Raw genomic sequence first — 27,946 nt, forward strand, 5'->3', positions numbered from 1 at the left:
GGGGTTTGTCGAGAAGACAAAGCGAGTTCGGCCGCCTCTCGGAGCGTTTCCCCCCCCCGTCCTGCCGGGGCCGTGTGGTAGCGGCCGGAAGGGGCGCGGCGGGCGCCATGGCGGCGGCGGGGCCCCTGGCGCTGGTGACGAGCTGCGCCCGCGGCTTCGCGGCCCAGGAGCTCGTCAAACGTGAGTGGGCGCCGCGGGGGGGGGCCTCCGGCCGCGTCCCCCCACGGCCCTTCCCCGGCCCCCGCGCTGCGAGGAAATGGACTAGGGAGGGAATAGATAAGCTAGCGAGGGAATAAATAAGCCACTGAGGGAATAAAGTGGTGTCTAGAGAAGGGCTGCGAGGCTTGTGAAGGGCCTGGGACGCCAGTCCTGTGAGGAGGACTTGTGTCCTTCCTGAGGTAACCGGGGGTGTTGGGTCTGGGGAAGAGGAGGCTCAGGGGAGACCTCATTGCTCTCCGCAACTGCCTGAAAGGAAGCTGTTGGGAGCTGGGTTCGGCCTCTTCTCGCAGGTAACCAGGGATAGGACTACAGGGAATGGCCTCAAGTTGCGCCAGGGGAGGTTCAGGTTGGAAATGAGGAGATATTTCTTGTCAGAAAGAGCAGTCAGGCATTGGGACGGGTTGCCCAGGGAGGTGGTGGAGTCACCGTCCCTGGGATGTTCAAGGAGAGGTTGGACATGGTGCCTGGGGACACGGTTGGGTGGGTGACAGTGGTGGTAGGGGGTGGTTGGACCAAGTGATCCTGGAGGGCTTTTCTAACCTTAAACATTCTCTGACACCATCGCTGCAGGTGGCAGGAGAAAGGAAGCCCCACAGCCCCATCTGTTCTGGTGTGAGCCAGCCGCTGCCTTGAGGTGGTTTTTGTCAGAGTCCCGCCTAGAATCATTAAGGTTGGAAAACACCTCCAACTCATCTGGTCCAGCTGTTCCCCTACCACCATCACCCACTAAACCATGTCCCTAAAGCATGGACTAAACCAGAGCAACTCACAACTGAATAAACACATTAGTGTACATCTGCTATTGTGCAAACAAGTAACAGCTTGGCTAGACCCTAAGCCCCGCTGTTAGCCATTCTGGGCATCCACAGCACAGAAGTGGCCTCATGTTCCTCCAGGACACCCCAGGTGGCCACTAGAAGGAGGGAGGGGAGCAGAGTGACAGCAGCAGCTCAGGACTGCAGGCACAGGAACACAAAAGCAGGCCGCTCACAATCCCACGGGTTTCACCTTTCCAATTATAAAGCGACCAGAGAATATCTCGGACCTTCAGGGTCGGAGAACTTCCTAAAGCTCCTGATGGGTCTGAGCACTTGCTTAGGTTCTCTTTGATGCATTTGACCATTTGTCATCTCTGCATCAGCACAGAAAAAGGGAAAGTTAAAGCAGCCTCTCTGCAGTTGTCAAAACTAAAGATTGCGCTTACCCCATATCGAGTGACTACATTCGTACAGCGGGAAGTGGTTATCTTGAGACCCAGTTCCCCTTTTTATGGCTTGGAAAAGGGAACGTTGGTAAGACCTAATAGTAGAGAAAACTTTGGTGGAATTTTTAGTAATTCTAAAAATCAGGGGCATTCCAGGAAGAAGTGTTTAGGTCTTGGTGGTTTTGCCATTACAACTTGTTAGTGCAGTCTTGCTTTTTAGGGAATTGGCATGAGCTCTTTGATGTGCATGCTGAGGTGCATAACTTCAGCAACATGAGTGCACACACACACCCCTTTTTTCCTGCTCTTTCAGTGATATCTTGCTTAGGAGCACAGTAAAGGGGCTTCCACCAGGGAGATGAACACAGTAAGCTATAAAACATTTAAGAATACGTTGATGGGGATATATGGCTATGGCTGGCTACAGTAGATTGGGTGGGCTAAAAGGTTTTGGTGGGTTGGAACAAAGCACTGGTACAATTCTCAGTACTTGTGCCTTCACAGCATGAGTGTCACACCAGCGTAAAGGCGTTACATGATAGTGGTTTGGCTCAGTGCTGAGACCAAGAGTCTTATATTAGCACCTCTGAAGCAATTCAATGTTTGATATGCAATATTTGTGGTTAAATGTGCTGCTAAATACTGTACTGCCTGGTAAGGTCCATGTAATAGCTGTGGGTTTGGGGTCTACAACATGAAAAAAATATCTTACCTCTGTCGTCACTGCTGTTGCCACTGTGTTCCTGGACTCCCCTGGTACACGCTCTCTGTAGGCAAACCTGGTTTTGTAAGTAGAGAGAAGCTGCTTAGAGGCTTTGCTGCTCAGAGGTATGCAAGAACTGAATTCTGCGGATTGCCAGAAGTTTCTGCGCTAATTGCAAGGCTTTTTCCACTGTTTTAATCCTTTTAAGTAGAAAATGGCTCGAGGATGAGATTATTATGGTACATTTGCTAGATACATTTTTATCCTTTCAAGTTTCTATGGGATACCTTGAATGCTTGATTTCATTGTATACTGTGGCAAAACTAATCTATAGAACACGCAAGATAGGATTGGCCCTTACCAGATACATTATGAATTAAAACACCAAATAAGTATTTTTGTTTTTACTAGAAAAAAATACTGGCAGACAAATACTGTTTTACAGAACTGATGTCATCTTCCACTTTTTTTTGGACTGTCTACCTCTCCTTCCTCCCCCACAGCAGAACCCAAGGTGAACACACATTTGAGTTCACTTTACTCCTTGTGTAACTTGCAGGAGTATTTCGCATGGTGTATTCCACCAGGTGGCTCTCAAGGCCCAGAATGCGAGAACTACTTGGTGTACCTACCAGCTGAGAGGACTGGGATCACTTGGGGCACAGCAGAAAAGCAGTTGTGTTCTTGCATCTATTCCATCTAAAGACCACTGGGAAGAGTGATCAACACTTAACATCTCTTTAGGAAAGAATATCTGAAAAAAGTTGGAATGGTTCTGAAAAGATATCCCTAACCCAGTGACCTTAAACACAAAATGGCAGAAGAGCGTAAGTGCCAGTTGGATGTTAGAGAACAGGGAACACAGCAACAAAAGGCACGAGATCCACATGTGACTCTGTATTCTGCTTCTCTGAGAAGTTCTGGTCTCTAATGGGCCTTTTAAAGTAATTAATTACTGCCCTACCCTTCCAGAATACACAAGCCTCTAGTACAAAAAGGGGACAGATAAGTGAATTTTTACAGTTTTACACTGTCCTCCTCCTTGTCTTCTAAACCGTTTAATTTACAAAGCCTATATGCAAGCCCATGAAATTAAAAGTCATCAGGTTTAAATCAGTAAAATGAAATGAGCAAACATTTATATAATTAGCTGAAATTCATTTCCAAAAGTATGTATCAGAATATTTTCGGATTAAAAAATGATGGATACTTGTGTGTAAAGAAGGAGCATGACCAATCAGTTTCCTGGAAAGCCATAAGGTGGTGGCTGACAGCCTGGAAGTAAAAGCCCCTTCTGCTTTGGACAGAAATTCGGAAGCCCATTGATCCATACAGTACCAGTCACTCCAGCGCTGGACCGAGCCGCAAACCGACCCCATGCCATTTTTGCTGCCTCGTTCCCAAATGGTTTGCAGCTTGAGGGCAAAAAGAGTCACGGAGCAGGGTAATCTGCTGCGTGCCGTGCAGGCACACATCACGGAGGAGGAAGATAAACGTCCATGTCCAGCAGGGTGCTGATCACAGGGAACCTGGAGGGCACACGGGCAAACACAGCCGCTGTGTGCAGGAGGGCACAGCCTGAGCAGGACGCTGGAGCTGGCTCAGGAATGGTTTCTTTGGCCCCCAGCCCGGAATAACTCACCCTGTCTGAGGAGGCCTCCATTACTCCAGAGTGCTTTTAGACAGAAGTGGGGGACACCGAAATATATCCTAGTGTTCAGCAGTTATTGGTGAGATGGTAAAGTTCCAAGAAACGTTATTCCATTAAAATAAGCATCCAAGTAAGCATTTCAGAGAGGATCTTAAACTCCAAATCATTTTTGAATGACACTAAGCAGTATTCTTTTGTGGCGTGAACTTTTCCAAGCGTGTTTTTAGTTCTCTTTAATACTGGTGCGTTTGGAGCCTGTTTCCGTGCCTGCCGTCCAAGCCAGCCTCTCTGCTCTATGGAAAGGCGAGCTAATTAAGTCAGCCCCGTACGCCTGCCTGCTGTTGTGGTCACCGGGTGACTCAGTTGGTTTTCCGAGCTCTTTGGATGGCAAACCACTGACACTTTCAGTGGCTGGAAAGCTTAAAATTAAAAATGAGTAACTCGCTGGAGATAAGTTGGACAGGTCACCTCCTTTCGCCATGTTAATTGTCTGGAAATTTATTCCATATCCAAATAAAGCTAAATGGAGTTTATCGATGACTATTCTCTCAAATTAAACTATTCTGGCTGAGTTTATTTTTTTCTCCATTCAAATACAGACTGTTGGGAAGAAATTCTTGGGATTCCAAGGCAGCAAATACCATCCTTAGGCCTGGTGAAACGTACCCGTGACAGCTCAGTTGGAGTTGCAGCGTACAGTATTTTGTAGTCTTTCCTTGGGTGCCCCAAAGCCCCAGACTAGTGGGTCGAAGCGCCTTTTGAGGGAGAGGAGAGCACTGTTCCCAAGCAGCCCCAGCTGCAGTTGCTTCCTGCCGCAAGCGATCGGGCTGCGGTGCAGTAATTTGGTACAACCCCACGTGCTGTCCCAGACACAGCGAGTTCGAATCCTTTCAAAACGTTCCCGCAGCGCTTTGAGGTCAGCGCACAGCATCCATTTGTACCAGGAGAGAAATTTCACAGGGGGTTGGCAAAATCTTCGGGCAAATGACAGGTAATCAGAGGCACAATGGGATGAAAGGCTGCTTCAAATACACGAGCAGTAGCATGTGATAGGAAATGGGATGTGTCCTCATTCTTCTAGCAGCACTTTGAGACCTAAATTTGTCCATGAACTCCTTTGTAAGAAGATCATATACAAAGTAGACATGAAAGTTTTTTTCATCAGCTTATGAAAGTCTTTTGGAATTTTTCCCTTTTGTACTCTTGCTATAGTGGGTAGCTTGAACAGATTTCCTTTCCTCATGCTGTTTACCACCCTTTGCCCAAGTCTGACTGCTGATTTTCCAAGTTTCAATCATTCCTGTGGCCACAGAGCATCAGAACCATGGTTGTACCCGAGCTATCAAACAGGAGGAGGAACGGCTACAAGTGACAACTGAAATGCTCCATTTTGCAGTTGAAATAGCAAATAGACAAACAACAAGTTTTTCAAGAGTATCAAAACACCTAACCCAAATCAGTAGTCTCGTCCATATTTATAAGAACATAAGTTTGAAAGCTTATGCTGTAGGAGTGTAGAGCTCAGAGTCGAGGTTTGCGTGGGATTACCTCAGTGGTGATGTCCCCAGCCAACTAAGGAATTGCCTCAATTCTTTTGAGATAAAAACCTTAAAATCTTTGAAAACCCACTTAAAAAAACTCTTCCAATGCCCAGATGACTCAGTCAATTTAATATATGATTTACTTGCATTGTAAAATGCCCACGAGTTAGTTCACCTTGGACAAGATACCCTGCCCCTTCCAGCAAGGTGTGGATGGGATGCTCCCCTTCTGGCTATAATTCAGCTCCACCAGGTGGCTGTCACGCCATGAGTGTTCTGCAAAAGTTGCTACCAGCACACCAAGGGCAGCATTCAGCATTGTGTTATCAAAGCACTGCCTTGGATTTTAGTTGTTGAACTCCTACGTGGAATTTAATGGGAATCACAACTGAATTCCAGTCACTTTATTTTCTCATTAGTTACCTTGAGATTTTGGTCACAGTTAAACAGTTCTTTACATCTGAATGAACGTGCAAGGTTTGTTTCTGCTGAAGTGAAGCCTTTTATTCTCCCCATACATCCTGTTTACAGGTCGTGAGTTTGAGGCTAACACTTTAAAAGGCATTTCCAGGGGGAAAAAAAAGGCTTACTCTCAAGACCTTCCATACCATGTTTTATTTTTGAAAGTTAGAATTCATCTAAGGGTACTAAACAGTAGGATCAAGTAAGGAATAGAGTTTTAATTTTTGTACATCTTAAATACATACTCATTTTATTATAGCAAGTAAATATGGCTGTGTATCAGCCTTGTGCCAAGCTTTGCTAGTTGAATTATTTTCTTGATGCTGGTTTTTATAATCTCTCATTTTCTTTTATACAGGTATCACAGGAAAAGACGACCTTACTGTGGGTGCTACTACAAGTGGAGGAGTGAATTTTTACCCCTGGACAATAGATAATAAATATTACTCTGCAGATATTCACCTCTGTGTGGTACCAAGCACATTTCATGTTACTGGAGAAATTGCTGAATCTGTGCAAGCATTTGTGGTGTACTTTGACAGCTCAATAGTAAGAGTCTTCTGCTTCATTACATTGCTTTATCTGTATGGTATAGCTGCCTTATGGTGATAACCACAATCTATAGTATCTTCATCCTGTGACTTCCATTTCTTTTAAGCTGTTCTATTAATTATCAGTAGATCAAAGGTAAATTATGCCTTGTAACAACAGCAAATATTTCCTTCCCTTTTGCTGTTACACCCTGGCTGGAAGAGAGATTTCTTCAGGATGTAAATATGCCACTAAGGCGAATCCTTTTCCAACCCACCACCTCCAGCTTTACTCATAGCTGATGCTAGTTCAGAAAGGCTGCTTGAGAATAGCCAAGGACAAGGAAGCTAAATGTGAGGCTCAGTGCTGTTATTTTACCTGAAGTTGTTTCTACAAAGCTGGTAGCAATGAATCTAGTGCTTTAGCAAAAGCCAGAAAGATTGAGACAAGCTGTTCTACATAGGAGCTGTTCTACAAGGAACTTAGGAGTATGCTACAAGGAACTGTTTTCCACTACAGGTGGGAAAGGATGCATACCACACACTCTGCAAAGATACCTTTAGCCAGACATCTCAGTACTGTCTCAGAATAAAACAGAGCAATGAGCATTGTTCATCAGTTACCACAACATCCCCTTCAGTGTGGAAGATGGAATAGCTGAACATCAAACCTGAGATCTGCTTAAAACCAAATACTAGTGATCAACATTAAGTGAAAGACTTTCCTAATCTAAATTAGGGTTGCATAATTAGCATTAAATATGAAAGGGAGGTCAAAGGTAAATCAAGAATCAAGAAGGCTGCTGTATATAAATCAACTTCTGTAGTTAGAACACAAGCATCTTAAACGTACCTAATGTGCAGTCTGGCACATTTCCTTATCTCATTGCTATTTTTCTAGTACTATTAATGATTAAAACTGGTGTAAAACTTGTAAAGTATTTGAGGATGTATTCCAAAGATCTTTTTCTTTCCTTTAGAAATCTGGACTTGATAGTGTCTCTGAATGGCTTCCTCTGACAGAAGAGTGGCTACCAGAAGTCATGATCCTGGTCTGTAACAGGGTATCTGAAAATGGTATGATACCTGTAGAAATCCAAAACTGACTTAAAGATTTCTTAAAATACCTGGGTGAAAATAGGCTTTGTATTTAAGAGCCAGGGTGTTCTCATGACCAAGAACAGAAGTATTAAACTAGTAGTACCTAAAACTGAATCAGAATTTTACAAGTTTGCTTAAAATGAACTTTGCATATCCCACTCCTAGTATGCTAGTGTGCACTGCAAGGTAACTAACAGGGCAGGCATGTTACTGATGTTCACGATCCTTGCTAGTGAAGAAAAAGGATGACTGAGTTGCTTAACTCTAGTGGAAATTATATTAATTTTTTTTTAATCATTTGGGCATTAAATACACATGGCTGCTTTGGTTCTGTATTAGCATATCTGTTCCTTACAGTTTGCTGTTGTATAAGGTAACACATGTCAGGTTCAAATCCAGAGTAGTGGAAACCTTCATTCACCATGGCACTTCACTTACATTCCCCCGTAAGCCATTTGATTTTATAGTATTTAAAAATAATTCAAAGAAGTTTAATTCTGGGGGCTTTTGGAATTAAATTTAAAGCGATTGGAAGACCCAAACCAGCTACTACTTTTCCCCTGCCCATACAATCCAGAACAAGCAAACAACTTTGAGAGACTAAAACACAGCTAGAAATTCAACTGTTGGTATTAGTCTCAAATGTGTATGTTTAGAAAGCATTTTTGTTTCCCCACATTAGGTGTTAACAGACAGAAAGCTCAGGAATGGTGCATCAAGCATGGCTTTGAACTGGTGGAACTTAGCCCCGAGGAACTGCCAGATGAAGATGGTAGGTACTTGTTTTAATTTTTAGAATTAAAAAGACACCAAAATAACCTCTAAACAATTGCAAGGGGCATGATTATTTCTGTGCTACATGATTACAGCATGGAATGCTCCCAGTCGGTAAGGCTTAGTCTCAGCTATATGCAGTCAGGAAGTAGAGGAAGAATTTCCTCCAAGACATCACACTGGTCTCCTCCCAAGTACAACTACTGGTTTCTGTAGTACCTACATAGAACTAATATCAGCTCCTTTTATGGCACTAATCCTAAGACTATTGATACATAAAAAGCTTTTATATTCCATTTTGAAATCAGTCTCAAAACAAGCAGCAGATAGATGCATAAGGGGAGGAAAATTCTTAGTCTTTTTGAAGAAGATTTAAAGCTATTGTATATACAAAGAGAAGATAGAGGTTATTCAGTGACATGATAGGCTGAAAAGGGGAGATTATTAAAAAACGTTTTAGAAGTGCATGCACTGTTACACAGGAAATAAACCAGTTTCAAAATAACTTGCCTAGCCATACAGTTACAACTTGAGAAAACCCGTAAAGCAAAGTCAGTACTGTGATGTTCCACTCTTGAAAAGTGACTCTGCACTTCCTGACAGCCTTATCAGAATTAGCCTTATCTCATCTCAATGATTAAGAAAGTGTCTAAATTTTACCACTACAGAACCAAAAATAAGATAACCAACTCCATTTCCAGTCTTGAGTGGAATAATTCACTAACATTTGCTCCATTTCAAGTTTACCAAGTACATAGCTGTCACTAAAAATATGTTAGTCTAAAGGCCTTCTAAAACTCAAGCTCCCCTCTCCTGCAAAGAGAGAGATAAATTATAACTTTATCCCAAGTAGGTAAGAACTCCTGCCCCTGTGTCTTTTAAGATGCATTTCGGTTTAACACTTTTTAATTTGGGGTGGGAGGGATGTTTATAAATCTGATTCATAGAAAACAGGAAGATCGGAAATTGATACCCATTAAAGTTTTCTTCTGAAGTGCTTTTAAAGGAAACATTAGTAACATTAAGTTATTTTTCTACTGAATAAGTGTTGTAAAGAACAAGTTATGCACCATTTAAATAACATAATCACTTTAAATAATAAGTAATGGGAATAATAACTCAGGTATTAATCTTCGGAATATTAAGATATACATTCTCTCCTGCACTTTTTAACATGCTGCTTGATTCACTGTGACTCATGCATGAGAGGAAATGCATTGCACTCAGTAACATTTACCTTGTATGCATTCTATATGAATTACAGAAGATAAAATAGATTCAGTAAACATATTGAGCTAATATCTGTTTAAAAGTTAAGACATTCTTGGTATCTCATCCCAAATGAACTGGAGCTCTTACTATTAACTACACTATCAGTTGTAGTGTGTACTGAGAACAAGAGCTGAGACTCTAGATAATGACCAATACAAAACTAAACAACATTATCATGGAGGGCAGAGTATTTGATCTAAGGGGTCACAAACAGCTTTAAATTCATTATTAAAGGCAGTTTCAATTATTACACCTGTCCCTGAGTCATCCAAGAAGAGCTGATTTTTAAGCAATCACATTTTCCTATCCAAAGGGTTTTTCTTCCCTATTGCTTTGTGAGACCTACACAAACATGGGAAGCTGACTAAGCCGAGGAAATGGGAAAACTGACTTTATATGAAGTGGTGTCAGATCTATTCAGTAAGCTGAAGTCCAAACAATGCTTTCCCTAAACATTGAAGTTACTGTAATTTACAGGATTACTGCAACCCTTAGTTAGATGTTGTGAAAATAGCTTTTGTACAATAGTTTTCATTTAACAAGCATTGCACCCTTTTCAATGGTTGTCTGAAGTTCTTTACCTTCTGAAGGAATTCTAGAATCTATTTATACTATACAGCATTCTGAGAGATCTTGGGGTAAAAGAGGTCTTGCTTCTAACACTGACTTAAAAATGGTTTATAACTTCCAGGTAATTTTAAAAAGTAATTTATTAATGTAGGTCCAGTGCTAAACATTTAAAAGCTCCACTCAAAATGTAGATTTCTCTGTAAAAGGTAGAGACCTCACAGTTCATAACACCCACAAGTCTAGACCAAGAGGTGTGGCATTAATCTAGATTTCTTTGGCCTTTCATGAAGCAAAGGCAAGAAATCTCTTTGCTAACCAAAGTCCTTTATCCATTGGTGTAAGATAGGACAGGTATTCAGTCACACATAATATTACTTTGAAGTATGTACTGGTGTTTGGTCTAATTATGAGGAACGAAACATCTTTTTGTTTAGATGACTTTCCGGAGTCCACAGGAGTCAAACGAATTGTGCAAGCCTTGAATGCCAATGTGTGGTCGAATGTAGTCATGAAGACTGGTATGTAATACAGATCCCCACTGTGTGAATTCTACGGTGTTATTGCCAATGCATCAGTACGCAGACAGCTACAGTACTCCAACCTTTTACATGGAAATAGGCTTTTCCAGGTATCACTTGCTGTCCCTTGATAAACCGAGACTTGGAGGGGCAATGGGTGAGATTTAATCCCATTTCAATATTTGTTCCTGTTTCCTCTATACTTTAACTTGCTCTCAAATGTCTGTTGAAGGTTTTAATACATTAAGTGCACTGCAAGAAGGACTGAGTTCCCAACAGAAATCTCACTTAAGTAAACGGAAACTGCAGAACTTTTTGGAAATAGCACAAAAACCAGACAACCCAGTTTCCTGCAGGTAATTGATTATCAGGTGGAGATACAGTTTTGGAAAAATCACTTCAGGATTAGACAGTAGAAGAGGAAATGTGTGGCTAGCCCAGAGTTACTACTAGTGTAAATACTTCTGTTTTCTTGAAAGCCTTTAATAACCTTTCTAATTACACAAGTTGTTGCAGGAAATGTAGGAAGATGAATTTTTGTGTGGTGTTTGGCCTTATATTTCTTGTTTTTAGTGGGATAACTCTGAAACCTTCTGATGTCTGCCTGCTCCCTGATGTACAATTTTCCACTGTTGTGGCTTCTTCCTTCCTACATCTTTTTACTGTAGAATGATTTCAAGTGCTGAGAGGTTTTTGTTCTTGTAACTGCAAGATGGTTATTGGGGATTCAGTGTAACTAGGATGAGAACTCCTGAACTTTTTTTTAAGGTTGCCTTTTCAGTATTTCTCACCCCACATCAGAACGAGGCTAAGATTGGTTCCAGCTTACCGTAACCATTGTAGAGGAAACAGGTAGCTATTTGAGATGGCATGAAGTTAATCTTACTAGTACAAAAATGGTATTCTTAACATTTGACAGATGTCACATTACAGAAGAACAGAACTTAGTCACATATTCAGTTCTTTATGGGGGGAAATTCCTATGCATCATTAGCATATTATGTGAAGGTCAAACTCCTTAAAAATCCAGATTTTTTTTTTTTTATCTCCACAGTACAGAAACCACAGTGTTGATATATGTTACTACAAACCCCTCAGGAGGTGAACTATATTTGGACGTTGTTGCAACTTGACTGTGCTTTCAAAGGGAAGTGGTTGAGCTCATTTTACCTAAAATAGAACTTTTTACAACCTGTAGCATATCTATTGTTTTCAGCTTCCTCCTGATCCTGGAAACTAGCCACCGTGTAAATAAAACCTTAGCTTTTCTGCTGAGTTACCTATAACTGCCGACCATTTAGAAGTCATACAGTCACACTTCATGTGAAAGTTTTTTCATACAGAATATACGATGTTTGAGTAGCAGGAAAGGTTTATAGCACTGTTAAGTGTAGCCATCCAAAAAGCCAATATTACAGCATTACCTTACTTCAGGTAGCTGTTTGTATGAGAATTTAAATTAATGGACGGAATAGGAATGTTTTTTTTAAGCTATGAGCATCAAAACCATGTTGTTTTAAAGTGTGTTATCCTGAACCCAAGCACAATTCTTCTGAAGTTGTCAAGTACCATGTAATTATTAAGAAAAACTTGACTTTTTGATTTTTTTCTCTAACCATTAAACATATTCATTCTTATACTGATCCATAAGGATAAGCATTAAATATAATTGAACTGTAAACAATTTTACATCATGTAATACTACATAATTTGTGTGTAAATGAAGCAGTTATTGTCTCTAGAAAAGGAAAATAAGCAGCCTTACCTGAGAAGACTTAGAGAGCAATCCCCTTTCTGGTTGGTATAAAGTTTCTTGTTCTCCAGGTCTTGGAGCCCTCTTCAGTCTGAGAATCAGGTGACTTACTTTCTTCCCTTTGTGCAGAAGAACATCAACACTTCTTCAGTTAACAAACTTCTCACCCCCAACAGCTTGTAATACTGCTGTTGTTCTTAGCTGACCCAACAGGAGCAAACCTTGTTGACTCAGCAGTAAGAGAAACAAATTGCTGCCCTCTGAAAGAGGTTGGCTGCCTGCTTTCCTGCTTATATATGTGCTTCAGTGATCGCAGCTGAAGCTGGTCACCTGGGGTGGAGCCGCTCATTAGCCTGGCTCCCTTTACAAAGAATTAGCCCAATTTATTGGTAATATTTGAACTTAATTGTTTAAACAAATTTTGAATTCCCACTTCTTAGTTCCATTTTTTGTATGAGTGTCACGTCAGCTGCAGACAGACTATGGAAGAGGAGTAGATAAAGACAGTAGAGAACGTTTTGCTACGAAACAAGCATATATGAATTACTAAGCCATGCTCAGAGCAGCGACTGATGGCACCTGTGAAACCCTATAGACTGCATCATAATGGAGCCATCGGCTGTTACAATAATTTGAATGAGATAATTTTTGGCTTTGATTCTGTAAGAACACTGTGTAAGACATCACCCACTTCCTGAATTGCACCCAGAAGTTGAAACAACTTTTACATCCAATAAAAAGAGTTTATAGGAAGGTTTTTTTCAAGGGTGTGACTGGAAGCAAGTGTTGTGTCTGCCACCTCCCTAACCACGGATCGAGAAACAAATAGCTGCTTTTCAGAGATCCCGGCCGTAGATTCTAGTACTTTCTAATTAGGACAACATTTTCTAATTACACAGGCTGAGGTTACGTGTATGTGGTGGTGGGGATGGATACACTGCCATTTTTCTGTACAGGATGAACTCAAATCACAGATAGGAAAGAGGTACACGATTAGGTCACTTAATCCACCCCTCTGCCAATGTGGGAACGTTCTCTCTCAAGTACATTCTGGACTGCAATGTCCAATCTGGCTTCAGATGACTCAGAAATTGGCTAAACATTGATCTTTACTTTTTTCCCCTAAAGACAACGCTTTGCTCAGCTTGCTGAAACTTCGGGAAGCTACTTTGTTTTGGGTTGCAGGTCCCAATCTTTATCGCTTAGTTGCCTGTTAATATCTCTGGCAGACTTAAGGGCTTTCTTATTTCTTGCAACTGAACATTTTTAAGACGATCCATTCGGCTAGACTGATTCACTTCTTCCCAAACCTTTGGCAAGTGATCTGTAAAAGCAGAAAAACTGTATAGAACAGAGCCAATTGAAACAAATACCTGCCGGGGGGGGCATTAGGGGGACAAGAGGACTGGCACAGGACTCACATTAGCCTAAGAACACAGTGGAGATTATTAAACAGGAAATGAAGTCTTAGTAATTCTCCAGCTGAGACATGTTTACATGTTTTCTAGATAGCTGATGGTTTTAGTTACACATTCGACTCTGCAAAATTTTGTATAAATGGCAAGTAAATTTGGACCGTGTATAAAAATTACATCATCTCAACATTTGAATCTAGAGCTTAGTCATTATTGTAATATTAATGTAGACCACATTTCTTTAAAGAAAGTAATATTAATCTTTCTTCTGGCGTAAGTTGTTGTTTCCTAGCTATTCGTAGTATAGTAACATTATTTCTTTTTTAGTTGACTAAAATACTCATATTTTAAGAAAACTCTCCTGAGTCTCCTGTGTAACTACAAATATTTACTATTCAAGGCAGAGCCAGCAGAAAACGTGGCTTAGCAAAAATCCCAATACCGCCTATTGCACGTACATTTTTGTTTATAAACAAAGTTTTAAAAATACAGTTAGCTTAATTTAAAAATACTGTGCCATATCTATCAGATGAAAAAGATGATTGTTTTGTTTCAGGTTTCAATTTACTTTTTTTTTTGAAGTTGGGTTATAAAATACCATTGAAAAACACAGTAGGTTAGCAACCGTGGAAAGCCCAAATGAACTCCATGAATTCTGTATTAGATATTTAAAAGTTGCCTATACAGTTTTATAGGGTGTTTTGTGGGTGTGGGGGTATGGGGATGTGTCTTTCCTAAAATAATCTCTACCCCCCCCCCCCCCCCCCGGTCAGTTGCAGCTCTTTGCAATAATACTGCATCTTCTTTCAAACTAACAGCTGTTTTGTTTCTAGACAGGACCCAGGGCTTTGGCCTTCTCAGTACATTAGCAGGGGCGAACTGTAGCATTGGATCAGAGGAGAACCGAGATACAGAAGTAAACAGTAATTCCTATTTCTTGTTCTTTGCTCTTTCCTGTTGTCGCACTGGGTGTAGTGGTGGCGGCTTTCATTTTTTTCCTCCTTTCTCAAGGGATACTGCACAGCTTATCAGAATTTATTTTAAAGGAGGTTTCTGAAGTCTGAAAAACTGTCTGCATTTTTTTTTTAAAGCCCTCCTGAGACAGTTGTTCCTGGTAGCTGTCACCTCGTGGCTGTGAGCTCGCTGTCTTTCAGAACATTGCTTCAGAACTTGTCATTTTACCTGCCATGTCTGGTTGTGCGCTCAGGGTGGAAACCTGCTGGGTGTGGGTTGCACACACAGTTTGGCATTGTGTGTATTTTACCCCAGACAGCCCACTGGAGCCAAGGAAAGATTATAAAAGCTCCATTCAAGATGCTGTTTCTCATTAATATCCAAAAGCAGTATTTTGTGCAAAACAAAAAACTGTCGCTTGAACGTTTTGTTTAAAAAAGTAAGCAAACCTATCATAGAAAAGCTTTTTGTAGTGGCTATGTACAGTGTTACAAAAGTGTGGCCTTTCATGACACACAGGGCACAGTAGGTAGCAGTTTATGATAAAGAGTAAGATTTTGAAGTTAAAAAAGGAAGCACTTGGTTTGCTGATGATGCTTTTTAGGGTGCAGTAGTTCCTGTAATATCTATTTGTTTCCCGACAGCCCAATCCCTCAGCAGCAGACAGGGAAGAATCCCATTTAGACAACGGAGAAGATGCAGCAAGCACAAACAACTTACAGATTGACAACCACGTAGGTAAGCTCTTTTTGTGCTTGGCAGATGTGTTGGAGCCGGCAACCCTGGCTGGAATGCTCCCAGAAAGCTCCTGGCTTGCTCTCAATGAAAAATATGGCAAAAATGCCAGAGCCAGTAGAGGCTAATTGTTTAGCATTAAGGTGTTCTCCATGAGAAAATGGGCCCAGCTTTAGAAAGGATAGGGCTCCTGCAGCTAAGCTCTGCCAGCAGTACCGCTGGTTGGAAACATTCAGATCTGAATTTGTGAAATTTCCCAATGAGGGTATTCTTCCTGTTCAGAAACATCTTTATAAGAATAAATCTTTAAGCTTTATGGTTGAGAGAAAAATAATTACAGTTTGACATCCTACAGCCTCATTCAGCAGGAAGCACACTCTACATAGGTCCATCCTAAATGGATCATTTTATATTAAGCAAGAAACCTTAAATACTGGCTGAACTCAAAAATGTTACTGCAATATAACATACCCAAATTAGTTACCACTGCAGTGGTGCCATAAGTTGTCTTTCTGAACAATCAGTAAGTTAAGTGTTTCTTTCCCTCCGGGGCAAGAGAGGGGGTACGAATGGGATATGTAGATGTTATAATATTGTTTTCATCAGATTGCCACTAAGGCTTTTATGCCTACTGACAAAACAGAATAATTTACCTAGAACAAACCTATGTGCATTTATTTTAGATCCCATGTTAGATATGGACATTCAAGAGCTAGCCAACCTAACCACGAGAGAAGGTGACCTGGAGAACTTTGAAAGGCTGTTTTCAAAGTTGAAAGAAATGAAAGGTATGTATTGGGGAGAGAGGTACTAGCTCGCCTGTTCTAATCAATCAAAGGCATGAAAGCCAGTGTGTGAAGTGGGGAGGTTGTACAAATCCTACAAATCCTTATTCTGCTGCCTGAGGTATTGTACAAGTTGCTGATCCTTTCATTAATTTGTCCATCATCTTAATAATGCTTTTGAAAGTCGATATTGCTCAGTTGACTGCTATCGCACAGTTCTAGTCCACCATGAATTAACATTACAGTTTTCTATTCAAGAACCTGTAGCAGAACTTTCATTTTAGCTCTACAACTGCGCGCCAGTCTTGCAGTTTAACGGTACAAACATTTGAGATGAAATCCAGTGTGCTCAGAAGCATTGGCTTTCTGGTGTTTGCAAGTTGCAATAGCACTTACTAAACATGCTTCCTTTTTTATAATCCTAAAGATGTTTCTTTGTAGTCCCCTAAAAATAACTGCAATAGGCATTTCTCTGCCTGCTTGCTTCTGAGGGTGACAACCCAAGTCATGTTCTTTTCCACAGAAAAAGCTGCAACGTTGCCTCATGAACAAAGAAAACTGCATGCGGAAAAGGTGAGATTTTGAAGTTCACATTGAAATTATTAAAAATGGAGTTTTCCTTTCTGAGCTCTAAACTGCTAAACCTTCAGTCACTTGAGGGGAATTTTTCCCATTTTTTCCTTGTTAGGTGGCCAAAGCATTCTGGATGGCGATTGGAGGAGACAGAGATGAAATTGAAGGTCTCTCCTCAGACGAAGAAAACTAAGTTCTTCTGTAGCCGTAAGCGACAAAGCGATCCTAAAAGAGTGATCTTTTCCTGCAATGAGTGTTTATTGCAAATAGCCCCATTTAGCTTTAATTGCTCTCTTTGGTTAAAGGATTCTCCGTAATCATTGTATTAAGTAACACATTCCACAACACCTAATGGTTAGAGTGGTTTTGTCTGAGCGTTCATTCTCTCTCTGAGAGTTTTAGAAGACAAGGATGGAGTTAGAGGAAATAATAAGTTAGTTTACATTTTTCAAATTAACATTTTTATTGTTTCCTCTTTTGAGTTTAAATAAACAAATTTACAACCAGTTATCTTTCTACATATGGCTAGTGGTTGTTAAATGAGTACTTCATTCTAAATTCCACATTTTAGATGTAAGCCTGTTTGATGTTTTTATGTAGCTTTATAGCTGACTTACTAGTTAAAACAAACCAGATTTATATGAGCCATGAAGAGAAAGTTGGTGAATTGTGCCCTATTGTGAGCTGCTATGCCAAGTCTGCGAGGTTAATCCTGCTGAGTGCCAAAGCTATTAGAAATGGCCCATAGGCTTTGAATTCTATTTGCGTTTGTAAGTATGTGGTCCTTCCGTGAAAACTCAGGTGTCGTGCCACGCTCCCTGGGTTTCCACTAGAAACTAAATTTGAGATTAAATGCAAGACAGATTTTTGCTGTTGTTCCAGGGGTGAAGTTCCCTGCCCAAACCTTCTGCAGTGCTTGGCCTCGAAGGCCTAGGAGAATGCACAGACCTCCTGCTGGTGAATTCTAGCCTAAATATCTAAGGAGAGAAGCTGTGATTTCAAACACCCCACACTGGCTCCTGGTGCATTTATTACAGACTTGCGCACCTGTATATTAATTAGAAGGTGCCAGAATGCAAGTCTCAAATTACTGCTTCATATTATCAAGGATTAAAAAATTCCTTCATTAGTAATATTGCCATCTTCTACGCGGTCACGTAGTCAGACTTACTGGAGAATGTAAACAAACGTGGCTCTAGGACAACAAGAAGGAAGGCAAAGGTCAGTGAGGAAGAGAGAAGAGAAAAGTCAGCTGCCACATCCCCCTTTTCTACTACCGTCAACTGTCAGACACAGTCAGCAGATCAATGGAAGGAGGCAGCCAGCAGATTCCCTGCTGAAGGAGCAGACCTTCTCTAGCGCTTGTCAGATGTACCACGTGAAATGGCATGTATTTTCCCCAAAGAACATTTCCTTATCAATCGGAAAATAGGCAGTGTTAAGCAATTTTATTTTGAAAATTTGAAATGAACTTTTCTAGAGTCTGTTTTTTCATTTTAGTAAATGTAGTGAGTCTTGAACCAGTGGCTTTCCATAAATTATTTGACAGCTTTAAATTCTGAAAGCACTTTCACAGTGGTTCTTGACATTCGTTGCCTGTTCTTTTAAGATTAAGCAAAGCTAAAATAATAGGCTTCTTAGAATGCCGTAAATCATGTCCTGGGTAAAATCTGAAGTGTTTTCAACTCTTAAGGAATAGAAACAATGCCTTCTTAGTAGCCTGAAAAGCTATATAAAGACTGAACCACAGTAAAACACATATTTTCAAGAAGAAATGTTCCTTTTACAGGGACACACATAGACATTCAAGGAACCACACCTACCAGCGCCACCTCTTCCCATCTGCCAGGCCTTGCCATGACTTTGCCATCTCCTCCCATTCGCTCCTGGTTTGTTTGTTTGTTTTTTCCCCAACACAGAGAGCTGTAATAAAGAACTGAAGGTGGTGCCTTCCAAGTAGGGAACAGTTTTCTGTTTGCTTCTTGGTAGCTGAAGATTTTTTTTTTTTTCCTTTCTAAATAGTAGTTGTGCAATAGAGATAAGTGGCAAAAGTGCAGAGTAAATTAATTGAACACAGTGAAGAACATAATACACTTGAATACTTTATAAAAGCAATTTTCATACATGTGATATACCTGTGATAGTTTATTTAAATTGAATAAAATGATAAAAACTAAGTTTTAAGTTCTTTCCTGCCTGTTTACAAGGTGCAAGCAGATGAATTCCCATAAACGATGCCTTATTCCAGGGTCAGAGTTACCAGTCTGGGCACAGTCAGCCTGCTACAAATAGGAGCGATCGTAATGAGAACAAGTATTTGAAAGCACAGAGCATGTGCTGACAGCACAAGCAAGCTTGATTTAATCAGAAGTACTCTGGTGTAGTAGGAGGTAGGTCTGATAGCCACCATCCCCTAGGGAAGGCATCCCTGTTGCTTCTATCTAAGATTGGTGAAACATTTGTACAGATAATATTTTAATGCAGAGCTTACTAACATACTACGAACTCTTTGAATCAAAATGTTGTTGTAAATGTCTGTCTCATTAGTAGATGCTTTCTGTGCTTTAAGAAAGCACTATTTATTCATCAAGGTAGGAGGTGTGGCTGAGAGGTACCGGCAACTAGTTTTAATGATCCATGAAGATTATTGTATTGTATTTTTAAAGTTTACTTTGCTGGTGACTTGGGTTTTTCTTTCTGGAGAAGCTTTGCTTCTGGCTACAGAAGTTCTTTACAAAATAGGTGTTACAGAAATGAATAAAAGGGGCATTAGTTGAAATGCTAACCTGGAAGTTGTTGCGTCTTAGTTTCTCTTTTTCTCTTTCGCAGCACTGTGTAGCAATAGCAGAAGAATTCCTGCCTTGGTTTTACATCCCTGTAACAGTTTTGAAGCTAACTTTCCCAGGTGTTGGTATTCCACTGCTGAGCAAGGCTCTGCAACAGCTCTGTGGTCCTGCCACGTGCCACAGTTGAGGTAATGCACTGTGGCTAGATGTAGCAGCTTGTCTTAGGTAACGATGGTCACAAGAGCATCTAGATATACAGTACATTATTTTTAGGACATGATTCTGGAGGAGAACACAACGATGCTTCAGTGAAAATGGGAAGGATCACTTTCTGTGTGTGGCCTTTGTAAGAAAGCTCAAAGGAAAGCGATCACATTTGTTAGCAAAGAGCACTTTAAGAGGTTACAGCAAACACTCCAAAGGCTGTGGAAGATTAGTTTAAACTAAACGGGCCTGATTAAATTGCAATGCCATCGTTAGCCATGGCACCGATTATCAGATGAATCTCATGAAAACACAGCGTAACGAGCTGAACTGTGAAGGCTCCATCAGCCTACACGGTGCCTGTTTGACCGCCTCTGGGTAGTTTTCCTTGGAGGCGCAGAGCTGTCACGCAAGGGGTGGCAAGGGCGTAACGGCGTGGGGATGTGACGAACAGAAAGGCAGTGTGTGAAAGGCAGCGAGGAAATCAAACAGTAACGTAACGTTGTCTTCCTATTGCTCCACTCTGGAGGCAGCTGTGACCCTGCAAACACGTGCGCCGCCTTTGGCAAAGAGCCGTGCTCCAGGAAAGGTTTGCAGAACGCCTTTCTCTTCCTGCGCCATCGTCTGCAGACCGCTGCTGTTGGTTTAACCCGGTGGCCTTAGATTTGATTTAGTGCATTTCAGACGGATTTTATCGCGGTGCTCGGAAAGCATCCTCCCCCCTCCAAATTTAGCAGACACAGCGCTCTGTTGGAAAGCCAATTCTCCACGTGCACAAAAGTCCGACCCTTTGCAAGACAGCCAGCGGGGACCCAGCTGCCTAACAAGGGAGCTTCCTGCAGAACCTGGGGAGGAGACACCCCGCCCTTCAGCCAGGAGGAAGCATAGAGAAGGGAATGAAACCTGAACAGAATCACACGCCTCAAGTCTAACATCAGAGCCCCCCTGCTCCCCTTGTCTTCAGAACGGATCTGCTGGTAGGGCGCTCCGTTAGGGGCTGGCGGCGAGGCGTAGCCCTACAAACCAGGCTGCTGTCCTGACCAAGGTCTAGGCTTACACTTGCGAGAGGACTTTCCTGCCCCTTGGCAGATAACTGTTGGTTACCCAACTTTCTTCTGAACTGAAACCTCCAGGGAATGTTGATTCACATTTTTTTTTTTTTGGGGGGGGGGGGGGGGGGGGTGCTAAATCTTTGAGGTTTTTTGTTTATTATCAAACCTGTATTTTGCTTCAGCTTCCTTTTATCAGTGCAAACGAGTTTTTGATACTGAAATCCATGATATATTCAGGTGACAACTAGCAGAACTCACAGCTCCAAACTGGTTTACTACATCACACATGCATTTTGGCAACCCTACTATAAAACCTGGACAAGACCCTTTTATTACCACATTGTTGGAAAACAGAGTGGAAAAAGTATTCTCGTAAATCCTCTGTCAGGAAAAACAACAAAAAAAAAAATCTGAATTTCGGTGAAACCCTAGGAGGAACGTTAGGAGTTCACAGACTTAGATCATAGTGTGCCTTGGCTTTGTCAGGAACACTATTTGCAGAATGCCCTCTCCGAGGCCGGCTGAACGCCAGCGGGTACGCACCTTGCTTCCCAGCCCGGCTCCTCGCTGCCTGCCTCCTGCTTCACTCGGCATTTCACAGCCCGGGCCCACCTCTGGGTGCAGGCTGGTACTGACAGCAGCAGGGACACGTCCACGGCACCCAGCTCGCTCAGGCTGGGTGTAAAGGACTCTACCCAGGTAAAGTTTGGCTACTGTTTAATTGCTGGCTACAGTGATTGCTGAAGATGCTCTCCTTGAGTGGCTGGGAGCGGGAGCAGCACTGCTGCAAAGAGACCGTGGGCCTGAGAAACCTGTTATAGCAAGGGGCAACAGCCAAAAATACATCTTAGGAGGTCAGAACTTCATCTAGGAACGTAATGCAGCCATGCAGGAGCTTATGTGGCATAGGTGGACTAGGTGGGATAGCTACCTCTGACTTCTCCAGCAATTCGACAATAAATCCTTTGAGCTGCAGTGCTCCACTTCTACTCACCTTTGAAACCCATTAGTTAAAAGAACTGGTTGCATTTTTTTTTTTTAAGCAATGCTATTTCTGGCTTTAAATTCACGAACAAACTGCCCAAAGAAAGATGACCTTACCTGTAACCGAGAGCTTATGTGCGCTGCTGGAAACGTCCATTGTCATACCTAAGGACACTGCTGGCTCTGTATTCTCTGTGGTTTCAAAACTCCAAATGCTTTCAGTTTCTGTCCTTAAATATATTTTTACAGTATCCTTGTTTGCTCATGAGCCTCAGTTTTCAAATCAAAGTTTATTAAAATGTCAAAAATAGAACTTACAGTTTCACATATGAAATAAGAGGGCATACATAGTACAGGTCTTTAGTAACAAAATAGGTGAATAATGCTTAACAAGCTAAAGCATGTAGGTGACACCACCGGTCATTAACATACAATCGCAGGTTAAGAAGATCTAAACACTACTGCATACATGCTCATACATATCTATCAAAGGGGGAATAGTTCAATCGAGAGTGAAGGAAGTAGGCTGCCTCCTTTGGGAGAGTGAACTAGATGCATCTCAGCAGCAGAGACCGGTGCAGACTCCTCTAGTGTCCGCATACCGGAGGAAACGTAAGATGAACCGAAACATTTATGGAATAGTATGTTATTTTCTTTTTAAAGCCTCATTAATCTGAAAAGACCTGAAGACCACAATTCAAGGGCCCCTCTGGGAACCTGACTTATTGCTAAAAATACAACAGCAACTCGGGCAAAGACTCCTGCTGGAGGAGTCCTTATTTTGCTTTGTGTGCCAGGGCTTGTTGCTCAGCTCTGAGATGAGTCTCTTGTTCTGACGTCAGTAACTGCCTCATTTCTAGCAATCACCAGAAAGGGACGTATGAAGGATTTAATATCTGAATCTGTTATCGCCCTTTCTGTTAAATATTTGATTCATCTGAATATTCAAGAAAGACAACATAAATACAAGCATGTACATAATAAAAAACATATACTGAATTTCTTAACCATACCGCTCAATCAGCTACTATATAGCGACTAATTATTTCTCATTCTAGCTTACCAGCTTATTCGTGATATTCCATTCCTCCTACCTATCCAGTACCTTAGAGAACTAGGAAAGCTCACGGGTGTTTTGCGATATGGCTGAAGTACTTCACTGAGCTGGGTTCTTCTCGCTCCTTGTGCTTTTTCTAGTTAGTAAATAGCACAAGGCGTGGATGCCAATACTTGCTGCTTGAGCTGGAGTCCTGAATATTCTTCAACCTGGAAGGGAGTCCTCTGCACGCTTCAAAGCATGTTGATCCTTTAGGGGAGGGGAAACCGATTTGCTTACTGCTTTCTCAAAGGTTACCCTGCAACCTTCTCATGGTAACTGTGGATAACCAGAGCTTTGAGGAAATGTCATACAATCAGATTTCTCCATCTTTGTATAAACGCATGCTGATTCCTGACAATTAAATCAAATGGATAGCACTGGATTACTTCTAAGACAAGCTTAACACAAAATACACACTGCAATTCAGTTCAATACATTAATAATAATAAAAAAAAATCACCACAGACATATAAAACCACAAGGCCATCAATATCATCTGCCAGCAGCCAGGCCCTTGTGTACGGCTACACCAATTAAAAAGAGTCAAAGTTCCTGCTAGTGACTCTCTACTAGTAACAAAAATGTATGAAATCCTGGTAAAACTAGCCAAGACTACCACTAAATGAGAAGATATTCCAGTACAGTCGTGTAATCTAAGCTAGGGCGCGGCTGATTGCATACATTTGTGCTACATATCAAAGCTACTTTAATAAAGTTTTAGAAAGAAAAGTAAAATCAAGAGTAAGCCACGTGTACCTCTGGGGCACCGCTGCCTCCAACAAGCTGCAGCCGAGTGCTACCTCTTCCCTTCCTTAGTGTCCGCACGGATGGCGTCATTAAGCACACTTCAGACCTGGCAGGGGAATTAATTTCCTTTCTTCTGTACAGTTCACCTCAACTGCGCAACTGCAAGGAAACAACCAAAACGTCCCTTGGATCACACCCTCCCCAGCCTTTATCTTCTCATGTGTTGCGTGGGGCAGGACTTTCTATTTGCCTTTATAAGGTAACATCAGAAACCAGAAAGCTTTTATGAATTAGTGAGAAGGCAAAGGGGAGGAGAGGAAATTAATACTCGAGTGAAGATAACCTCCTCTCAATTTGATCTAACGGTACTGCTGGACTGGCTTGCATTTTTCATCTGAAGCCATTTTACTTAAGGGATGACGAGGTGAGATTAACCAAAGGTTTTATCCATCATCCCAATCCTGTTTCAAAAGGCATCTGTTAGCAGCGGCTGGCGATTCGCTATCTGTTATCAAACAAAAGCTGCAGGTCTGGGCAGAGAGGAAACCCAGCTCCAGCCCTCAGCTGGGCGGAGGCGGCGGCGATTCTGCGCGCAGACCTGAAGCCGAAGCCGGGTTACTGCAGCTTGTCGCCTCCGGGTCGGGCTGGGTTCCTGCACACGCCGCCGCGTGTAACGAGCTTTCTGAGCCTCGAATTTAAGATGCTGTTTTTGGTGCTAATGCACAAGACACCAGAGAGCCCAACCTCCTCCATCATCATGCAGATAAAGAAAAGTTTGGTAAAATAAAGCAAAATGTGACTTAACGCCACTCGAGGAAGGAATCCTGGGGCCATTTTTAGAGCAGTTTTTTTTCCTCTCTCACTAGAACAGCAAGTCAAATATTTCCACAGAAGTCCGCATAAATTTGTTTGCAACTATGTTAGAAAACTGCATCCGAAAGTACGTGCCTGATCAACCCACAAGGACAGACAGACCTACTTCTCCAGCGGCTAGAGAACGCTATTTTATACAGATGCTCTTATTGCACAAGTCCATGCAATCAAGAGATTTAACTAAAAAAATCAGACGCATTGCAAAAACTAAAAAAAAAAGAAGAAAAAAATCCTAGAAAACCTCCAGCGCTATGCCACAAGCCGTGCTGAGCACACAGTGAAAGCTCCAAAGTCCTGCAGGAGGCTGCTGAGACGTGCCTGCGTTGTCCCTGCATCATTCGGGAGCGTGCCCACCACTGAAAGGCTTCCCCAGGCTTTACATTTCACATACAAAATGTCATTTCTCACTTCTGGAAGAAAACTCCCTGCTAAAGCCTCCCCCATTCGCCTGGTAAAGTGGCCAGGGGGCTCCCGGTGGTCTCTGTGCCCAGCGCACCCGGGGCCCCGGGTCCAGAAGCGCCGGGTGTCGCAGCCCCAGCAGTGGGGCTGATGCAGGGCGGTCTCAGAGGAACAGGCACATCCCAAAAGCCTCTCCCTACAGACAGGCGGGTGCATGGAAGCTGCTGGTGAGTGTCTGGGGTCGCACAAGTCCCTTCCCCACCGGGGAGCAGGGCTCTGGCACGCAGGGAAACTTCCACTGGGCTCTTGGCCGCATCTGGGAGCCTAAAACTGTGCAGGACGAAAGTTAACACAAACCACCGTAATGTCCGTCACAGTCTGTCCTTCCCAGAGCCAGATCTTGTGTCTCTGCCTTTTGGATATAGAAGGAAAAAAAAAATAAAAAAGATTTCCATAGGAAACTGATTATCGCTTTCTCCCCTCCCCCTTCCATTTTGGCACAAAGGCGTACGATGTTCAACAGAGGTACAAAGGAACGGATAATTGGATAGCACTGACAAAGCTATGACACTGATTTGGCAAATCTGAACCATAAAAACAAGTTGTTGTGTTGTTTTTTTTTTTCCAGTTGTGGAAGTTGTTTGCCATGACAGTTGCTACAGGGAAAAAGTATTAAACAGTCTGGAGCATGTATATTTAAAATGAACATTTTATAATACACGTAAATACACTCTCCCAATTTCTCCAGGCAAAAACCACATCTCAGAGCATTTCGATCAGATGAAATACGTTTTTTAACTGAGTTTTTGTGTGTCTGAGATGCCCTGGTTCATGCACAGTCATGGTGACAGCGTGGGATGACCTACTGAACTGTGTTTTCTGCAAATGGCAGCAAGGGTCTGTTCACTCCCGTCTCTCGAGCAGACCTGGGCGCTGAATTCACTCCGCCCCTAAGACTTAAGAAGTGGCAGATACCGTTTGACATACTGAGAAAATAGAATACAAACTTTCTGTAGTTAATGTAAATAGACTGCACAATAACAAAGGCTTAACTTATCCAGCAAGAGCTCCCCACATCACAAATGTCTGTCTGTGAGCAGCTCCAGTCGAAAGTTGCTGCAGCAATATCAGAAGGTGCCTTAAGTCAGGCCTTTTGCTTCATGTAAATCCAGTCTGAGGCGCTCGGGGCGTCAGCTGCATCTCTCGGGCACGAAGCAAGGCTCTGCCTCCTCGTTACTGGTCCAGCATGGGAAATTTTGGAAATTTTGGAGCATCGCTGGGGGAATTCGCTCTTGCATGTGCTTTAAATGTTTCTTCCCCCCCTCCTGCCGCAATCGCAGGGAGAACAGGTGTCCTCAGATGGAGGGAGATGGTAACGCATGAGCAAGAGTCATCCCAAAGTCCCGCCGTACCTGGCTTTTCCGAGATGCTACATGACCCGAGGCTGGAGGTGTGAGAGGCAAAGGGAAAGTTCCCTCCCGGCCGGCTGGTGCCAGCGGCACCGCGACGCGGCTGGAGGCAGAGCACTGGCTTCTCTCCGCTGAAACCAAAGTCCGTTTTTTTCATCGTGATAAGCTTCAGCTTCATGCTAACTGCAATGGCCCATAGCATCGTAACCAAAGTGCTAACAGGTTCAGTGGAAGTGGCTTAAATGGGTCTTTAAGTTTCATTAAAAAAAAAAAGAAAAAAGAAAGAAACAAAACCAAGACAACCCACTTTGTAGCAGATCTTTTTCCTTATCACTTCAGTAACTGGGAGTTTGCTTTCTATGCCTTTTGCTAAGGGTTAAGCCAATTCCATTTTCCAGTCCTTGTTCCCCCCGCCCGCCCCCAGGAGATATTTCCTTAGGAGACGCTGGAGCAGCGGATGCTGGGGGAGCCCATCTGGGTGAGGACCTTGTCCAGCCACTGCAGAGGACCGTTGAGATGCAGTTCGATCCAGCAGGGAGTGCTGGTCACAGTCTGCCGCCTACGAGAAAGAAGGGGTGGGGGAGAGGGAGAGAGAGGGAAAAAAAAAACATAAATGTGACTTACAAAACTTCACAAATGTGAAAAGGTTTTACAGCTACCGAAGCATTCTTTCCTGCTTAGACAATAGTCTTGCATGCGGGGCCAAAGGAATGTCTCTCTCCTCTTCAACATGCTTCTGGCCTATGCTGCCGGCTTCTTTAACACCCGATCTTTTCCCTTTACATCTCTTATCTCAACGGAAAACCTCCCCCTATAATCTGCTCGCTCCTCAGATTTCTGCAAACGGGCAGCACCTGACTCCCTGAAGAGAAAGGAAGGCTTTTATCTGAGCTACACCCCGGTTTGATTTTGCAGGCCTCGCGCCTCCTAGCTGGTTAGCAACTTCAGCTGTTCACCAAGCACGTTTGGTTCCTCTGTGCGTGAGACCAGGATGTTCTCTTTTCGCCACATCTTTCAGTCCTGGCAGGACGTGGAAGTGACGGGGCCACCGCTCAGCCACCTGAATTCCCTACCCCAGCCCCGCAGAGCCCCTCGGGCAGCCGGAGCCGCTGCTCAGCACCCTTTCAGCACAGAGAGCAGCCCGGGGGACGTGCTGGGCCCCACGGCACGCAGGCAGGCCGGGCAGCGAGGCACAGATCTGGTATTAACGCGTGTGGTTTAAAGCCCCTCAGGAGCTGGTGGCTGTGGCCAGAGAATAGAGGGGGGACACCCCGCTGGGTCCGAGGACTTTTCGGTGCCACCAAGCACCTTCCCCTCCCTCTCCTATCTGCCTCTCTGTTGTTTGCCCTCAGGACCCCATGGAGTGTCTCCAGATGGCGAAGCAGGAAGAGATGGGGAGGAAGGGGAGGGAAGCGAGGCCGGGGCTCAGGGTGCGGGGCTGTGCCGAGGGACGGCAGGACTGCCGGCCTAGGCTGAGAGGCACGGACAGCTGCTGTGGAGGAGGAGGATTACGAAGAGAGAGAAACAGCCTGGAGACAGCCTTGTTTTACACCCGCGTTTCCCACAGAAGCTGTCCTTGGAATCTGCCTGTGGGAGGGAGAAGCCAAAGTCTGCGGGGCCCTGGGAGAAACCG

At 42.9% G+C, this 27,946-nt stretch overlaps 3 protein-coding genes across 14 annotated transcripts in view; 1 reads left to right on the forward strand and 2 right to left on the reverse strand.

The window, feature by feature from the left end:
* IQCH (IQ motif containing H) overlaps positions 1 to 14,534 on the reverse strand; it is an 85,296-nt gene extending 70,762 nt beyond the window's left edge. Inside the window, exons 1-4 of one of the 2 annotated variants that reach the window (XM_083851221.1) lie at positions 12,520 to 14,533; positions 12,311 to 12,417; positions 2,136 to 2,202; positions 1,424 to 1,518 (exon numbers count right to left, since the gene is read on the reverse strand). The gene's annotated coding sequence lies outside the window, so the exon portion shown is untranslated. Of the gene's footprint in view, positions 1 to 1,423; positions 1,519 to 2,135; positions 2,203 to 12,310 lie in introns of both variants that reach the window. The other variant, XM_083851222.1, reaches the window with a different exon arrangement.
* On the forward strand, positions 19 to 26,606 carry AAGAB (alpha and gamma adaptin binding protein). Of its 6 annotated transcripts, XR_014588871.1 has the most exons (14): positions 19 to 180; positions 6,139 to 6,329; positions 7,291 to 7,387; positions 8,094 to 8,183; positions 10,462 to 10,545; positions 10,778 to 10,901; positions 11,600 to 11,646; positions 14,547 to 14,629; positions 15,312 to 15,405; positions 16,086 to 16,190; positions 16,711 to 16,760; positions 16,876 to 16,967; positions 19,590 to 19,734; positions 19,820 to 26,606. XR_014588871.1 is itself a non-coding variant. In XM_083851261.1 (13 exons), the coding sequence occupies exons 1-12, from the start codon at positions 108 to 110 to the stop codon at positions 16,951 to 16,953; spliced, it is 1,116 nt and encodes a 371-aa protein (XP_083707387.1). In that variant the 5' UTR covers positions 19 to 107; the 3' UTR covers positions 16,954 to 16,967; positions 19,590 to 26,606. The 6 variants fall into 6 exon arrangements, 5 of the variants coding, with proteins under 5 accessions (XP_083707387.1, XP_083707386.1, XP_083707385.1 ...); XM_083851261.1 differs by having other exon boundaries at positions 19,590 to 26,606; XM_083851260.1 differs by lacking the exons at positions 19,590 to 19,734; positions 19,820 to 26,606 and adding an exon at positions 18,550 to 19,545 and having other exon boundaries at positions 20 to 180.
* SMAD3 (SMAD family member 3) overlaps positions 22,058 to 27,946 on the reverse strand; it is a 75,493-nt gene continuing 69,604 nt past the window's right edge. For 5 of the 6 annotated variants that reach the window (XM_083851248.1, XM_083851249.1, XM_083851251.1 and 2 more), the window contains one exon: positions 22,058 to 26,872. In XM_083851248.1, coding sequence (XP_083707374.1) covers positions 26,749 to 26,872 — 124 coding nt within the window. In that variant the 3' untranslated portion in view covers positions 22,058 to 26,748. The remainder of the gene's footprint in view (positions 26,873 to 27,946) is intronic. The other variant, XR_014588870.1, reaches the window with a different exon arrangement.

This window comes from Anser anser (assembly GCF_964211835.1).
Source record: "Anser anser genome assembly, chromosome: 10".
Lineage (NCBI taxonomy): Eukaryota > Metazoa > Chordata > Aves > Anseriformes > Anatidae > Anser > Anser anser.